Here is an 18,514-nt window from a genome sequence, read left to right on the forward strand (position 1 = left end):
TTCCGGCTCGGCCTTGTTGGCCCACCCAGGCCCGGCCCTAAAATCCAGGGCCTAGGCCCAATGGGCTTGCCTGTGGGCCGGGCTTGGGCCTGAGTTTTGAGCCCACCAGCAGGGCCTAGACGGGGTTGGGCTTGGCATATTGGCATTTTAGGGAAGAGGCCTGGCCCACGGCCCTAAGCCCTAAGGGCTTTTCAGGGCTTTTTACCAGATGGGCTGGGCTTGGGCTTGAAAAGTAGGCCCGATGGTAGGGCCTGGGATGGCATGGGACTCAATTTTCTGCCGTGGGCTTTTTCATGCCCGGCCCAAGCCCGGACCGGTGCGGCCCATGGCCAGGTATAACCTACAACGATGGAGAGAGTTCTCCACGAATCCGGCTTCCTGGTCTTGAGCAGCAGGGCTTCAAAGTCTTCATTTCATACAGCTCATGGGCCAACGTGATGCCTCAGGACGGAAACAACCTAGGGGCCTCGGGCCGCCCTAATTGGGTTGGAAACCGACAAGGTGACGCACCCTTGGGTCGTTACACCATCAAAGTTCATGAATTTAAAACAAGTTCAAGAACTTAAAAAATATTCGGGAATTTTAAAAAATGTTTGAGTTTTTAAGAAAAGGAAAAAGAAAGACATACAATAAAAATGAACAAAAAGAAAAATAAAGAACAAATAAGAAATACAATAAATAAAAAACTGGCAAGATACCTAGAAAACCAGCACAGAAATACAAAGAAGGAAAACGACATAAGCTTCCAAAACCAACGGAATAACTACCCAAAACCGCTACAGCACCTCCCACTCTCGCTAATGGGTCGGCGTGCCACGAATGCATGTGGTGAGCGAGCACTATCATATGTGTTGCTATAAGAGAAACATATCATTTGTGTTGTGGTTGTACCAATTCAGCAGTTTCACTCGGCTAAACCAGGAGAATATGTGGTGCACCGATGCGTGTAGTGCTACCGATGCACCAATCTCACGTTGCACATTTTAAAATGTTCAAAAAAATTTAGAAATAATTAGGACATTCACACAACATCAATATAGGTTGCCACAAAGTTTCAAGTTAAAATTTGAAACATAGCTCTATTTTTTTTTGAAAATTCAACATTGAATAGTACATAACATAAAATTGAGCTTTAGATTTGGCCCATTACCACCTTGATGTCAAATTTCTTATTTTTGTATCTGAAGAAATGTTTCAAATTTGATACGAAATTTTGTCACAATATATATTGATGTTGTGTCAATGTGCTAGATTTTTTATAGATTTTTCTAAAATGTTCTACGACATCCGGTTTACCGGTGTACCGCTTTGATATGTTTTGTTGTCTGACCTCCACCATATTATTACCATCTGGGCCTTACTCATCTTTCATCGGGCCTAATAGTACTATAAATGCTTGTAAGCCCAACACTAGTATTTGTTGGGGAACGCTGCATGGGAAACAAAAAAATTCCTACGTTCACCAAGATCAATCTAGGAGATGAACATCTACGGGAGGAGAGATTGCATCTACATACCCTTGTAGATTGCTAAGCTGAAGCGTTAAGAAACGCGGTTGATGTAGTCGAGCATCTTCGCGATCCAATCATGATCCGTCTCGCAATCTCCCGATCCAAGCGCTGAACGGACGACACCTCCGCGTTTAACACACCTACGAATTGATGAGCCTTCACCTCCTCGATCCCATCTAGGGGGCGGCGGCCAAGGCAGATGGAGGCGCCCCCTAGGGAAACCCTAGGGTGACTTGCCCCCCAAGCTAGGTGGAGGGAACCCTAGACGGGGCGCCCCACCTCTCCTGGTTACGTGGGAAAGCGTGAGGGGGTGCACAGCCCCTTAGTGGGCTGGTTTGACCCCTCCCCTTGGCCCATGGGGCCCCCCAACACTTGCCCCCCCCCCCCGAAACCCCTTTCGATGATGCTGGTCATCACCCGGTACCCCCGGAGCAATTCCGGACTCCAATACCCTTCGTCCAATATATCAATCTTCACCTTCGGACCATTCCGGAGTTCCTCGTCACGTCCGGGATCTCATTCGAGACTCCGAACAACCTTCGGTAACCACCATAACGACTTAACTATACTTATATCGTCACCAAACGTTAAGTGTGCAGACCCTGCGGGTTCGAGAACTATGTAGACATGACCGAGACACCTCTATGGTCAATAACCAATAGCGGGACCTGGATGCCCATATTGGTTCATACATATTCTACGAATATCTTATTAGTCGAACCTCGATGTCAAGGATTCAGCTAATCCTGTATGTAGTTCCCTTTGTCTATCGGTATGTTACTTGCCCGAGATTTGATCGTCGGTATCTCCATGCCTAGTTCAATGTCGTTACTGGCAAGTCTCTTTACTCATTCCATAATACAAGATTTCATGACTAACTCATTGGTCACATTGCTTGCAAGCTTATTGTGATGTTGTATTACCAAGTAGGCCCTGAGATACCTCTCCATCATACGGAGTGACAAATCTCAGTCTTGATCCATGCCAACTCAACAGACACCCTCAAAGATACATGTAGAGCACCTTTATAATCACTCAATTACGTTGCGACGTCTGGTACACACAAGGTACTCCTCCGGTGTGAGTGAGTTGCATGATCTCATGGTCATAGGAACATATACTTTGACATGCAGAAAACGATAGCAATAAACTTGATACGATCATATGCTACGTTTATAGTTTGGGTCTTGTCCATCACATCATTCTCCCAATGATGTGATCCCGTTATCAAATGAAAACTCATGTCTATGAATAGGAAATCATAGCCATCTTTGATCAACGAGCTAGTCCAGAAGAGGCTTACTAGGGACATGTTGTTGTCTATGTATCCACACATGTATTTGAGTTTCCGATCAATACAATTCTAGCATGGATAATAAACGATTATCATGAACAGGGAAATAAGATAATAACCAATTTTATATTGCCTCTAGGGCATATTTCCAATAGTCTCCCACTTGCACTAGAGTCAATAATCTAGTTCACATCACCATGTGATTAACACCCAATTAGTTTCAGGATTTGATCATGTTTTGCTTGTGAGAGAGGTTTTAGTCAACGGGTCTGCAACATTCAGATCCGCGTGTACTTCGTAAATTTTATGTCATACTGTAGATGTTGCTACCATGCTCCACTTGGAGCTATTCCAAACGGCTGCTCCACTATACGTATCTGGTTTGTTACTCAGAGTCATCTAGATTGGTGTTAAAGCTTGCATCGATGTAACCCTTTACGTCGAACTCTTTATCACCACCATAACTGAGAAACTCTACTCAGAGTCATCCGGATTAGTGTTAAAGCTTGCATCAACGTAACCCTTTACGCCGAACTCTTTATCACCTCCATAACCAAGAAACATTTCCTTATTCTTCTAAGGATAATTTTGAAGGAAATATGCCCTAGAGGCAATAATAAAGTTGTTGTTTTATATTTCCTTATTCATGATAAAGGTTTATTATTCATGCTAGAATTGTATTGATCGGAAACTTAAATACATGTGTGAATACATAAACAAATAATGTGTCCCTAGTATGCCTCTACTTGACTAGCTCATTGATCAAAGATGGTTAAGGTTTCCTAACCATAGACATGTGTTGTCATTTGATAATGGTATCACATCATTAGGACAATGATGTGATGGACAAGACCCATCCGTTAGCTTAGCATAATGATCGTTCAGTTTATTGCTATTGCTTTCTCCATATCAAATACATATTCCTTCGAGTATGAGATTATGCAACTCCCGGATACCGGAGGAATACCTTATGTGCTATCAAACGTCACAACATTACTGGGTGATCATTAAGATGCTCTACAGGTATCTCCGAAAGTTTTTATTGAGTTGGCATAGATCAAGATCAGGATTTGTCACTCCGAGTTTTGGAGAGGTATCTCTGGGCCCGCTCACACATCATAAGCTTGCAATAAAATGACTAAGGAGTTAGGCACGAGGTGATGTATTACAAAATGAGTAAAGAGACTTGTCAGTAACGAGATTGAATGAGGTATAGAGATACCGACGATCGAATCTCGGGCAAGTAACATACCGATGGACAAAGGGAATTACGTATGTTGTCATAATGGTTCGTCCGATAAAGATCTTCGTAGAATATGTAGGATCCAATATGTGCATCCAGGTTCCGCTATTGGGTATTGACTGGAGAGGTGCCTCGGTCATGTCTATATAGTTCTCGAACCCGTAGGGTCCGCACGCTTAACGTTAGATGACGATATAGTGTTATATGAGTTATGTGATTTGGTGACCGAATATTGTTCGGAGTCTCGGATGAGATCACAGACATGACGGGGAGTCTCAAAATGGCCGAGAGGTAAAGATTGATATATAGGATGATGGTATTTAGACACCGGAAGTGTTTCGGGGGGTACCGTGTACTTATCGGGTCACCGGAAGGGGTTCCGGGGACCCCCGGCAAAAGATATGGGCCTTATGGCCAAGAGGGGAAACACACCAGCCACAAGGGGCTGGTGAGCCTCCCATATGGGCCAGCCTAAAGAGGAGAAGGAAAGGGGAGAAGGGAAAGGAAAGTGTGGATTATGACTTCCTTCCCTCTCCCCCCTCTTTCCTTCCCCCTCCAACAAACATGGCAGGGGGGCGCGGCCAAGTGCAGGAGCCCAAGTAGGATTCGGACCTACTTGGGCAATTCCTTGGCCTCTCCCCTCTCCCTCCCACCTATATATATGAGGAGGGGGCGCCTAGCACACCCCAGACAATTGTTAGCCGTGTGCGGCGCCCCCCTCCATCGTTTACACCCCGGTCATATTTTCGTCGTGCTTAGGCGAAGCCCTGCGGAGATCACTTCACCATCACCGTCACCAGCCATCGTGATGACGGAACTCATCTACTACCTTAGCGTCTTGCTGGATCAAGAAGGCAAGGGACGTCACCAAGCTGAACATGTGCATAACGTGGAGGTGTCGTGCGTTCGGTACTTGATCGGTTGAAGCGCGAAGAAGTTCGGCTACATCAACCGCGTTGTGAAACGCTTTCGCTTGTGGTCTACAAGGGTACGTAGACACACTTTTCCCCTCGTTGTTATGCATCTCCATGGATAGATCATTGCGTGTGCATAGAATTTTTTTTTGTTTTCCATGCAATGATTCCCAAGAGTGGCATCATGAGCCAGGTCTATGCGTAGATGATATGTACGAGTTAAACACAAAGATTTGTGGGCGGTGATAGTCATACTGCTTACCACCAACATCTTATTTTGATTCGGCGGTATTGTGGGATGAAGCAGCCTGGACCAACCTTACATGTTCACGCACATGAGACAGGTTCCGCCGACTGACATGCAACTAGTTTTGCATAAAGGTGGTTGCCGGGTGTCTGTTTCTCCTACTTTAGTTGAATCGAATTTGACTATAGCCGGTCCTTGAAGAAGGTTAAAACAACAAACTTGATGAATCACCGTTGTGGTTTTTGCGTAGGTAAGAACGGTTCTTGCTAGAAACCTGTAGCAGCCACGTAAAACTTGCAACAACAAAGTAGAGGACGTCTAACTTGTTTTTGCAGGGTATGTTGTGATGTGATATGGCCAAGACATGATGTGATATACGTTATTGTATGAGATGATCATATTTTGTAAGTTATCGGCAACTGGCAGGAGCCTTATGGTTGTCTCTTTATTGTATGAAATGCAAATGCCATGTAATTGCTTTAATTTATCACTATGCGTTAGCGATAGTTGTAGAAGCAATAGTTGGCGAGATGACCACGACGCAACGATGGAGATCAAGGTGTCGAGCCGGTGAGGTGGAGATCGTGACGATGCTTTAGAGATGGAGATCAAAAGCACAAGATGATGATGGCCATATCATGTCACATATTTTAATTGCATGTGATGTTTATCTTTTATGCATCTTATTTTGCTTAGAACGACGGTAGCATTACAAGATGATCCCTTCACTAAATTTCAAGATATAAGTGTTTTCCCCGAGTATGCACCGTTCCGGAAGTTCATCGTATCAAAACACCATGTGATGATCGGGTGTATTAGACTCTACATTCACATACAACGGGTGTAAGATAGTTTTGCACATGCAGAATACTTGGGTTAAACTTGACGAGCCTAGCATGTACAAACATGGTCTCGGAACACTGGAGACCAAAAGGTCGAATGTGAGTCATATAGTAGATATGATCAACATAGAGATTTGGATCAAACGTGATGATCGGACATGGATTAGTAGATTTGGATCACGTATGACTTAGATGACTTGAGGGATGTCTATTTAAGTGGGAGTTCTTAAGTAATTTGATTAATTGAACTTAAAATTTACCATGAACTTAGTCGTGTTAGTATTTGCAAATTATGTTGTAGATCAATAGCTTGCATTGTAGCTTCCCTATTTTTGATATGTTCCTAGAGAAAACTAAGTTGAAAGTTGATAGTAGCAATAATGCGGACTGGGTCCATGATCTAAGGATTATGCTCATTACTACACAGAAGAATTATGTTCTTGATGCACCGCTAGGTGACAGGCCTATTGCAGGAGCAGATGCAGATGTTATGAATGTTTGGCAAGCTCGATATGATGACTACTTAATAGTTTGGTGCGCCATGCTTTACGGCTTAGAACCGGGACTTCAAAACATTTTGAACGCCACGGAGCATATGAGATGTTCCAAAAGTTGAAATTGGTATTTCAGACTCATCCCATGTCAGGAGGTATGAGACCTCTGACAAGTACTTTGCCTACAAGATGGAGGAGAATAGCCCAGCTAGTGAGCATATGCTTAGAATGTCTGGGTAGTACAATCGCTTGAATCAAGTGGGAGTTAATCTTCCAGATAAGATAGTGATTGACAAGAGTTCTCTAGTCACTATCACCAAGCTACTAGAACTTCGTGATGAACTATAATGTGCAAAGGATGACGAAAACGATTCTCGAGCTCTTCGCGATGTTGAAATCAGCGAAGGTAGAAATCAAGAAAGGGCATCAAGTGTTGATGGCTAACAAGACCACTAGTTTCAAGAAAAAGGGCAAAGGGAAAAGAAAGGAAACTTCAAAAAGAATGGCAAACAAGTTGCCACTCCCGTGAAGAAGCCCGAAGTTGGACCTAAGCCTGAAACTGAGTGTTTATAGTACAAAAGGAATGGTCACTAGAAGCGGAACTACCCCAAATACTTGGAAGATAAGAAGGATGGCAAAGTGAACGAAAGTATATTTGATATACATGTTATTGATGTGTACCTTACTAGTGTTCGTAGTAGCCCCTAGTGAAGGAAATATGCCCTAGAGGAAATAATAAAGTTGTTATTTTATATTTTCTTATTCGTGATAAATGTTTATTATTCATGCTAGAATTGTATTAACCGAAAACTTGATACATGTGAGAATACATAGACAAAACACTGTGTCCCTAGTATGTCTCTACTTGACTAGCCCGTTGATCAAAGATGGTTAAGTTTCCTAGCCATGGACATGTGTTGTCATTTTATGAATGGGATCACATCATTAGGAGAATTATGTGATGAACAAGACCCATCCGTTAGCTTAGCATAATGATCGTTCAGTTTTATTGCTGCTGCTTTCTTCATGTCAAATATATATTCCTCCGACTATGAGATTATGCAACTCCCAGACATCGGAGGAATGCCTTCTGTGCTATCAAATGTCACAACGTAACTGGGTGATTATAAAGATGCTCTACAGGTATCTCCGAAGGTGTTTGTTGGGTTGGCATAGATCGAGATTAGGATTTGTCACTCCGAGTATCGGAGAGGTATCTCTGGGCCCTCTCGGTAATGCGCATGATATGAAGCCTTGCAAGCAATGTGTCTAATGAGTTAGTTGTGGGATGATGCATTACATAATGAGTAAAGAGACTTGTCGGTAACGCGATTGAACTAGGTATGAAGATACTGAAGATCGAATCTCGGGCAAGTAACATACCGATGACAAAGGGAATAACATATGTTGACATAGCAGTTCAACCGATAAAGATCTTCGTAGAATATGTGGGAACCAATATGAGCATATAGGTTACGCTATTGGTTATTGACTGAAGAGGTGTCTCGGCCATGTCTACATAGTTCTCGAACCCGTAGAGTCCGCACGCTTAATGTTCGATGACGATATGTATTATATGAGTTATGTGTTTTGGTGACCGAAGGTTGTTTGGAGTCCCGGATGAGATCACGAACGTGAAAAGGAGTCTCAAAATGGTCGAGAGGTAAAGATTGATATATTGGAAGGTAGTATTCGGACACCGGAAGGGTTCCGGAATGTATCGGGTACATATCGAAGTATCAGAGAGGTTACCGGAACCCCCCGAGGAAAGATATGGACCATATGGGCCATAGGAGGGAGGCACACCAGCCCACAAACTGGTGGCGCCCCCCATAGGGAAGGAGGCCGAATTGGACTAGGGGAGGGGGCGGCGCCCCCTTTCCTTCTCCTACTCCCTTTCCTTCCCCCTTTCCCCCTCCGGTAAAAGGAAGGGGGGCAAATCCTACTAGGAGCCCAAGTGGGACTCCTCCCACTTGGGGCACGCCTAGGGCCGGCGTCCTCTCCCTCCCACCTTTATATACGGGGGGACGCCCCTAGAAGACACACCAATTGCTCCAAGCCGTGTGCGCCCCCCCCACGGTTTGCGCCTCCGGTCATATTCTCGCGGTGCTTAGGTGAAGCTCTGTGCGGATCACATCACCATCACCGCCACCACACTGTCGTGCTGACGGAACTCATCTACTCCTTTGACCCTCTGTTGGATCAAGAGCTCGAGGGACGTCATCACGCTGAATGTGTGCACAACTCGGAGGTGCCATACATTTGGTACTCGATCGATCGGAACGAGAAGACGTTCGACTACATCAATCACGTTAAGCAAATGCTTCCGCTTTTAGTCTACGAGGGTACGTGGACACACTCTCCCCCTCTCATTGCTATGCATCTCCTAGATAGATCTTGCGTGAGCGTAGGATTTTTTTTTGAAATTGCATGCTATGTTTCCCAACAGTGGCATCCGAGCCAGGTCTATGTGTAGATGATATGCACGAGTAGAACACAAAGAGTTGTGGGCAGTGATCATCATACTGCTTACCACCAATGTCTTATTTTGATTCGGTAGTATTGTTGGATGAAGCGGCCCGGACCAACCTTACATGATCACGTTCATGAGACCGGTCCCACCGGCAGACATGCAACTAGTTTTGCATAAAGGTGGTTGGCGGGTGTCTATTTCTCCAACTTTAGTTGAATCGAATTTGACTACGTCCGGTCCTTGTGAACGTTAAAACAGCAAACTTGATAAATGTGAGGGCCCGGATTTCCAGGACATAAATCCCAGCAAATGACCCTTGTGTCATCACCAGCCAAGGATTACTGTTCGCTGGTGGACACTTCCTTGATACAGAATTCCAAGCAATTACAAGAATTTGAGTACAAGACCACAAAAGTCCAATGAAAATAACAAGGCTTTCTAGTTGTGGATGATGGAAGCGGCTCGTGGATCTCCAACGTCAATGGGACTCCATTCCCACAGGAACAGCCGACCTGGATAACTCCTATCTTGCGTGGCTGCTATCTTCAAATCCTACGTTGTGGGGATATCTTCGCAGTACTCCACTCTGAATCATGATCTGGCCAAGACAATAGCCAGGGACAACCCAGTGAGTGTGTTTGAATGTACCCGCATACGTCAAGAATAAAAGATATACTGGATGCATATGATTATGATGAATTAAATTATATGCATGTGCTGATTGAAAATTAAAGCATAGCATGACAAAAATTCATATGGTGCGGAAGGATAAGTGAACCATGTCAGAAGTAAACCAAAGTAATGAAATGGAGCATCGGGCGTTGGACTGCCCGAAGAATTCCAAGAAAAATGCCAAGCGGGTGTCTAAAGCGACGCCTCGGGAGGTCTTAAAAAGAAATGCCAAATGGGTGTCTAAAAGGAGAATCAGGCAAGACATGACCGCTTGAGAATCCAAGCGACACCACGAGAGGTCTTGAAAAGAAATGCCAAACGGGTGTCTAAAAGGAGAATCGGGCAAGACAGGACCGCCCGAGAATCCAAGCGACGCCACGAGAGGTCTTGAAAATAAAAACTAAAAGCCCGGGGTAGTCTAGCCAGCCCCTGAGACCCTCAAAAAATAAAATAAGGGAAACAGGTTAGTCCACAGTAGTATTTAATCAGCAAGAATATTCCCATCAATAGTAATCATGATAATAAAAATGTTCATGACAGCATTAGTAATGACAATCATATCCTGCAAAAATGAATCATGCTGAGCTTAATTATTTCCTCCGGCGACTGACACTAAGACCGACACTTGACCAACCCAGACTGTAGTCCTTAACCATGGACACGGCTATTCGAATAGATATAACTTTGCAAAGGGTGTACTCTTTATCCACAAGTAAAGGATTTCTTTAGTCAGCACCGAGACGCTGACTAATTCCCATTACAGCCTTTGGGTTGAAAACACACCTGACCAGCAGATTAACTTTCCGGATGCCAGGAATCACCCAAAGCATCATTCAAGAAAAACTCTAAGGCGGGGAGACCATTGTCTCGAGTAGCATGGGATCACTATTAACACGCGCGGCTTACAAGGGGTGCCCCCCTCTCGGCCTAGCCGGATACACCCATGCCCCCCGACTCGATGACTGGCATTGCAGTCGGTACCTGGAAACCTCATCGTGGCCTCTTTGTACGACATGTGCAGGGAAAGGGGTTAACAACTTACTGAACCATACCCTACATGTGGCAGGGACATGTGGCAACATGATTCAAGTATGGGGGTTACCGGAACAAGACTCGATCTATGGTCAACTCAGGAGGTTTAAGTTTTCTTGCAGTGGTTAGCACAATACCATCCCTTGGCAGTACCCCAACAGGGTCACCACTTGGTATGTCTCAACATACCCTTACTGATCACTGTTGTCACAACGAGATCTTAGTCTCACAGTCACTTTTCTCGTGACCGATTTTCCTGCAAATTAACCTGGACCAACACAGGCACATATGGCACATGAAAATATCCATACTTACTCATGCTTCAAGGTTTAACTAAAGATAAAACAACATCAAAGTGATCATGCATGTATGACTAGTGTTTTGCAAATTCTATACAAATTCAACATATTCATAATTCAATTCTACATGCAAGCAAACAAATATGCATTCACCATATCACGTGCTCAAGATGCTTGCCTTGAGCATGTAGAAGTGTTGGGTGCATTCCAAAAATTTGAAAATCTTATCTTCCCTCCATTTTCTATTTTTCAAAATATTACAATTACCACATAATTTCAAAACAGACCAAAAAGTTGTTTGGAAATTTTTGAAATAGATACTAAGATAAACTAGATGAAATTTGAGGAATGACAGAAAAACAATCAAGTCATTTGGAGTTGTGGTTTAAAAACTAGAGCCAGTCAAAGTTAGGGTCAAATCTGGATTTAAATTAAAACAAAAAAAGAAAACGGTTCGGTGGGGAATACGCTTTCAGAATAGGAAGACGTACTCCCGTGTTTACGCTTCCATCGATTACGCGTTCAGAACAGGGAAGACATATTGTCCAGAGTACGCTTCCACTTAGGACGAGCCGGCGTGGTGCTGGGTCACTGATAGTGGGCCCACCTGACCCCCTGGTCAAGCCACGCCTCATCCGGAACCTGCTCCTCTACCGTGCCGCTGGGCACGGCAGAAGGCACCAGCGTGCCCATTGGTATGGGCTAGAAAGGCCTCACTCCATCCCCTAAAAAAAGGCCTCCCTCCTGGCCATAAAATCTATCTTAACCAGCCTAGCCGTTCACCTGATGCATCACACGGTTGCACAAGTCAACTAATTAATGGTTTCCTTGTGTTCAAATTTTTTAACGATTTTCTTGATTCTAAAAAAACGATTTCCATCAACTAAAAATACCAATTGATGATTTGTACTGCTAAAAAACTAATTAACTATTTTCAACCCCTAAAAAAACTATTTCCCTACAAAATACTAATTTACTATTATTGATGATTTGTGACAATAATAATAAATTAGTATTTTATAGGGGAAATATTTTATTGAGGGGTTGGGAAATAGGTAGGAAAATAGTTAATTTTTCTTTCTACCTGTCCAGCCGCGTGATGCATCAGTTTTGAACGTCTGGGCTAGTTAAGCTAGACTTTCGGTTAGGAGGTAAGCCTTTCTGGCCCATATCAATGTGCACGCTGGTGGTGCATAAGAAGGCACGGCACTCTGCCGTGCCCAGCGGCACGGTAGACGAGCCGGTTCCGCCTCATCCCATCCTCTCCGCCGCCGACGCATCCGCCGCCGCCGATCCAAGGCAAGCATGGTAGGTAGCCAACCAGGCGAAAGCAACGGCGGTGCCATGGATTCCATCCTTACCGTTGCCGGACAGATGAAGCAGTTGCCTGCGTACGCTATTAGCCTGTTCCGCGACTACGACGTCAAGGGCGTCGCGGCCGCGTTGGCCGAAGTTGTAAATTTCTCGTACGAGGTACAGATGGAAGTCTTCACTAAAGTGCGTTCAATTTCTATCCTGTTTGGGGTAAGATTTGGTTCATCCGATTTGATCCTTCAGTCGACGAGTCTGTTTGGGGAAATCAGTGACCAGTCGGTGGCTAGGGCAGTGATTAGTGTTAGGGGTTAACCGGATGCCTAGTCTTAAAGTTCTGGTGGTGGAAGACTGAGGTAGTGGGCCGTTCCAACATCGGCGTGTATGCGGCAGAGGTAGCCGCTGGAGAAGATGGTGATCTCGGCTGTGAGCCGAGGGAGAGGGTTCTGTTGGAGGGGATGACCAGATGGCGCCGTGCTGAGGACAGAAGGCAATCATGTGGTGGAGGCCGGTGTCTGAAATGTCTGTTGTTATCAGTCATTTGAACTGCATTCGGAATCCAACCCTAATCCTTGTTTTACCTTTAGTTGGTCACTCGTTTATTCAGAGTCTGGACTCTGGAATAAAAAATATTAACATACAACCCTGTAATACGTATTCAGGCTCTGGAACAGTCCAAGTATTCTGGTGCCATTGGAGCATTCCCCAACGAAGGCAAGGCCAAGGACGAGGAAGAGGATGATGGGGTGGATGAAGATGAGGAGGGCGTGGTGGATGAAGATGAGGAGGGCGTGGTGGATGAAGATGAGGAGGGCGTGGTGGATGAAGATGAGGAGGACTGTGAAGGTGAAGATGATGAGATACTGACGGTAATTAAAGTTTTTGAAATTTCATATGTTGAAAAATACTGATTTAGTCCTGGCAGAACTTATTAGATTGCATTTAATTTGCCCTGTTGTTATACTTACTTCTTCTGATTAAGTTGATGGTTGATCACAATAAGCCTGCTACTGATGGACAGCTTCAAGTCCCTTATGAAGGCGAACGAGAGCGCAAGAAGCCAAGACTAGCAGAAGGCTTTGGGCGCCAGGCTGAGGCTGACGTTTAGTCAGTAATGATTTATGTGTAAGCACTTGTTCATTGTTGTGGTAACCTTGTTTCTTCCAGATCTAATTACGTTCTCCAAACTAGTGATTTTAGAGTTTGATCTTGCATCATGCTAGAAAAAAAAATTGATCTTGCATACAACAGTAAAGAGTCGATATCTCACTAATACTTTAGTTGCATAGATTCAGTTGAACATTCACTTCTCAATTGCGTTAATGCTGCACATCATATTCATCACCTCACCTAGGACAAAGCAGTTAGGTTATGTTGCGTACTACAAGAGGACCTTAAAAGTGATGTCTTGTTATAGAATAGCTAGACTCAGTGTGTTTATTGAAACAACATCAGCAAAGTCCAATGTGTAGTATGGTGATAGTTTTGAGCCCCTACATGTAGCTTTCATGCCAGAAGCTTAATCTGGTTCTCTAGTTTTTATGGGCCTCAGTTATCATGCTTGAAGTCCAATGTGTAGTATGGTGATAGTTTTGATCCCTGGGATGCTATGTGGAAATAACTCTGTCCGATTGTGAGCTCACCGATTATGCGAGCCTATTATATTGAATCACAATTTCATTTTTCAGAAAAGGAGTTAACTTCGTACCATAATTCCAAGTGTGAGTAAGCTATCTGAGCAATGACAAGTGATGCTTATTCATTGAGCATGGTTCACTGGAACATATAATAGTAGACTTAGTTGTAGAAGGGTTTAGTAAAGAAGTTGTAGAATGCGAGGTCCAGAATCTTTAATATATATCTATTCATTTATTATATGCATTGAGGTTTATCCTTTCTACCTGTTGGTGCGGACGTGTGGTTAAAATACATTGACAAAAACTCGTTTAGTTACTTTGTCTTGCCAAACTGCAGTAGGAAAACTATATGGTAGTGCCATTGTGGTAAGCCCTAATGCTATAGAGTTTGGATCTTCCAATTGTTATTAGTATTTGGCCTATATCAGGAAATTTGTGGAACATGATGGCTGAATCTTTACCATGAATTTATATTATATTGTCAAAGAACTAATCCCAATCAAAGTGTTGGTTTCTCTGTTGTTTTAAATGAAAAAACAAGTGTGATCGTTGTTCTTGGTTCTTGTTTTCTTTACCATTTACCATGAATCAAATGTCTTCTTCCTGGTGCAAAGAAATGTCAATTCGTTTAATCCAGAGTAGTCACACCTAGTAATTTATAGAGCAAGTGTTTTAAAATCTATACTTACACAGCTTTTTTCGTTGTTCTGACAGGGTCCGTTGATTGAAGCAACAAGAGGCATTTCGACAGTGACTGCGTTGTTGTTTCCCCTGTAGATGTCTTGAAAAATGGGCCTTAGTTATCATTTGCCATCTGTAAACAAGATCTATTATATGACTGCATCCTTAAGAACATGTTTCATCCTGAATAACATGATCGTCATTCGTATTGTTGGCATGCTTGGTACCTATGGTGCTTTTTTATGTCTGCACAACTTGTAATAACTTCACATCATCGTTTGCGCCAGGGGTTATTCTTTCGCTCGAGTCAAACCTGAGCAGCTTCACTGATGAAAATCACTAAACATAGAAAACAGTGGAATCTCTACTACCTTATACAGTATAAAAGAAGCACCACACGGTGCAGTAACAAAACATCCCAGCCGTCAAAAAATAACGATCCAAATCAGCACCAAATACGGCTGAGCACTAACCTATCGTCCTAGCTTAGTCGTCCAAATCAGCACCAAATACGGCTGAGCACTAATCTACCGTCCTAGCTTAGTCACCGCTTGTCATTGCATAATCATCCATGCATCATGTTCAAATTCAAATGAATGTTGAACATCACTCTTGATAGAGAGGGAGGATCTGCCTTTTTAGATTTCTTTTTCTATTTATTTTTCCATCTAGGATTAGAACCGTATACTTGGTAATAATAGCAATGACACATTATGGCAAAAGAAGTTTGATTCAGAGGGAGAAGAAGCGGCAGAAATACCATTTGATTCGTCAATCTTTTTTTTAAAAAGATAAGAAGCAAAGTTTCTCCCTTGAGTTTGAGTGAAAAAACGAAAATGCGAGAAAAACTGCAATTCCTACAGCGTAATAGTGCATCTACACGCCTTCATCGACGTTGTTTTTTGAATGTTCAAATTCAAATTAATGTTGAAATGGGGATGATCAAAACCCTAGCAGATAATTTTCCAACTAGGTTCAACTGTAATTTTTTTCAATGAACCCAAAATGCCCTTCAAAAAAGTTCATCATTTTTGAAATGGGTGAAAACTTCTGCCAAAAATGATGCACACATTTCTAGAACATATCTGGATTTTTTAATTAACTCATATTGTATTTGAATTGGGACAATTAAATACTATAAATATTTTAAATGCTCCATTAATTATGAAATTTACCGCGGGGCTTTGGAATTATTCCGCCACAAAATAATTTTGAGAAGCAAGAAAAATGATTTAGTATTTCTACTAAATGAAAACAGAAGAGAAAAACTAGAAAATAGTAAAATAAAAGAGAAAGGCAGAAGGAAAGGAAACTTACATGGCACAGCCCACCTGCCCAGCGCTGGCGGCCCAGCCCACCTCCACTTGCGAGTCGTCTTCAACCTCTGCCTACTGACAAAGGCGAGACAGCGCACGACGCCCGCCCGCACGCCACACCACACCTCCCCGCCTCCCTGCTACGCTGGTGAGCAGGACAAGCTCGCGGAAGACGTCTGGATCGAGCAGACGTCCCCCACCCCCTAGCTCCTCCTCGTTCGATCCCCGCCATGGCCGAGACCACCATAAACATGACATCGCCGTTCCCGTACCCACCACCTCCCACTCGTCCCCTCGACATGCCCATGAGCTTCGCCTCAAAGCCCTTGTCCTCTACGTCGAGCCACGCACCGCTGGACGCCCCCGAACGTCCTCACTGCCGTCGTCTTCAAGCTCGGGCGCCGGAGATCTATCCAGCATGCATCTAGAGTATTAAGTTCATAAAGAACGGAGTAACGCCTTAAGCAAGATGACATGATGTAGACAAAGTAAACTCAATCAGTATGAATAAACCCCATCATTTTACCCTTAATGGCAACAATACAAATATGTGTCTTGTCACCTTCTGTCACTAGGATATAGATCACCGCAAGATTGAACCCATCACAAAGCACCTCTCCAATTGAAAGATAGATCAATCTAGTTGGCCAAACCAAGTCAATAGATCGGAGAGAAATACAAATCTATAATAATCATGCATAAAAGAGTTCAGAGAAGACTCAAATAATATTCATGGATAATCTGATCATAAACTCACAATTCATCGGATCCCAACAAACACACCGCGGAAAAGGATTACATAGAATAGATCTCCAAGAACATCATGGAGAACATTGTATTGAACATCAAAGAGATAGAAGAAGCCATCTAGCTACTAGTTATGGACCCGTAGGTCTGTGGTAAACTACTCACGCATCATCGAAAGGGCAGCAAGGTTGATGTAGAGCCCCTCCGTGGTCGATTCCCCCTCCAGCAGAGTGCCGAAAAATGCCTTTAGATGGGATCTCACGAGAACAAAAACTTGCGGCGACGGAAAAAGTATTTCGGGTGGCTCTCTAATGTATGGGGAATATTTGAGAATTTATAGAGGTGAAATTAGGTCAAGAAGTGCCATGAGGGGCCCACAAGCCCGGGTGCGCCTCCCGATCTTGTCGCTCCCTCATGGCTCATCAGGTCTTCTCCCGAACCTTCTAGGGTCCCTTCTGGTCCAAAAAAAATAATCCAAAGTTTTTTCTCTGTCCAGACTCTGTTTGATATTAATTTCCCGAAAAGCCAAAAATAAGCAAAAAAAACAACCAACACCGTGCACGAGGTTAATAGGTTGGTCCAAAATAATGATATATAACTGCATAACAAACATCCAAGATTGATACTATAATAACATGGAACAATAAAAAAATTATAGGTACGTTGGAGACGTATTAAGTATCCCCAAGCTTAATTCCTGCTCGTCCTCGAGTAGCTAAATGATAAAAACAGAATTTTTGATGTGGAATGCTACCTATCATATTCATCATTTAATCTCTGTTTTGTGGCATGAATATCAAGTTTCGAATGATTCAAATCAATAGTCAATAACTTGACATAAAGACATAAATACTCAGGCATCCCGACAAACAATCATGTCTTTCAAAATATCAATGCTAAAGAACAGTATCCCTACAAAATCATATAGCCTTGTCATGCTCCATCTTCTTAACACAAAGTATTTATTATGCACAACCTCGATGGCAAGCCGAGCAATTGGTTCATACTTTTTAACGTGCTTCAGCTTTTTCAACCCTCACGCAATACATGAGCGCAAGCATTGGATATATCACTATGGGTGGAATAGAGTACGGTGGTAGATATGATATGGAGAGGACAAAAAGGAGAAAGTCTCATGTCGACGAGGTTAATCAATGGGCTATGGAGATGCCCATCAATTGATGTCAATGCAAGGAGTAGGGTTTGCCATGCAACAGATGCACTAAGAGCTACAAGTGTATGAAAGCTCAAAAAAAACTAAGTGGGTGTGCATCCAACTTGCTTACTCATGAAGACCTCGGGCATTTGAGGAAGCTCATCATTGGAATATACAAGCCAAGCTCTATAATGAAAATTCCCACTAGTTAGATGAAAGTGAAAGCATAGGAGACTCTCCATATAAAAAACATGGTGCTACTTTGAAGCACAAGTGTCGAAAGGATAGTAACATTGCCCCTTCTCTATTTTTCTCTAATTTCTTCTTTTCTCTTTTTCCTTTTTTTCTTTTTCTTTCCTTTTTTTCTTGGGCTCTTTTTGGCCTCTTTTTTTTCGTCCGGAGTCTCACCCCGAGGGAATCATAGTCTCCATCACCCTTTCCTAACTTGGGACAATGCTCTAATAATGAATAATGATGATCATCACACTTTTGTTTACTTAGAACTCAAAATTACAACTCGATACTAGAACATAATATGACTATATGAATGCCTCTGGTGGTGTACCAGGATGTGCAATGATCTAGTGTAACATGTATAAAAAATGATGAAAGGTGGTTGAGCCACAAATACTATGTCAGCTATAT

At 43.1% G+C, this 18,514-nt stretch overlaps 1 protein-coding gene across 4 annotated transcripts; it reads left to right on the forward strand.

The window, feature by feature from the left end:
* Positions 1-12,206: 12,206 nt before the first annotated feature.
* Positions 12,207-14,753, forward strand: LOC123160733 (protein BFR2). Of its 4 annotated transcripts, none has more exons than XM_044578578.1 (4): positions 12,207-12,518; positions 12,995-13,201; positions 13,336-13,457; positions 14,684-14,753. In XM_044578578.1, the coding sequence occupies exons 1-3, from the start codon at positions 12,327-12,329 to the stop codon at positions 13,438-13,440; spliced, it is 504 nt and encodes a 167-aa protein (XP_044434513.1). In that variant the 5' UTR covers positions 12,207-12,326; the 3' UTR covers positions 13,441-13,457; positions 14,684-14,753. The 4 variants fall into 4 exon arrangements, with proteins under 4 accessions (XP_044434513.1, XP_044434514.1, XP_044434515.1 ...); XM_044578579.1 differs by having other exon boundaries at positions 12,208-12,518; positions 13,354-13,457; XM_044578580.1 differs by having other exon boundaries at positions 12,222-12,494.
* Positions 14,754-18,514: the final 3,761 nt, after the last annotated feature.

Source organism: Triticum aestivum, chromosome 7B, assembly GCF_018294505.1.
Source record: "Triticum aestivum cultivar Chinese Spring chromosome 7B, IWGSC CS RefSeq v2.1, whole genome shotgun sequence".
NCBI classification, from domain to species: domain Eukaryota; kingdom Viridiplantae; phylum Streptophyta; class Magnoliopsida; order Poales; family Poaceae; genus Triticum; species Triticum aestivum.

Bases quoted from the DNA above. Each gene is read 5' to 3' on its own strand.
- LOC123160733 (XM_044578578.1), top strand. From the start codon at position 12,327: ATGGTAGGTAGCCAACCAGGCGAAAGCAACGGCGGTGCCATGGATTCC. The intron at 12,519-12,994 runs GTGCGTTCAATT...ATACGTATTCAG, and splicing joins AGATGGAAGTCTTCACTAAA to GCTCTGGAACAGTCCAAGTA. The intron at 13,202-13,335 runs GTAATTAAAGTT...GATCACAATAAG, and splicing joins AAGATGATGAGATACTGACG to CCTGCTACTGATGGACAGCT.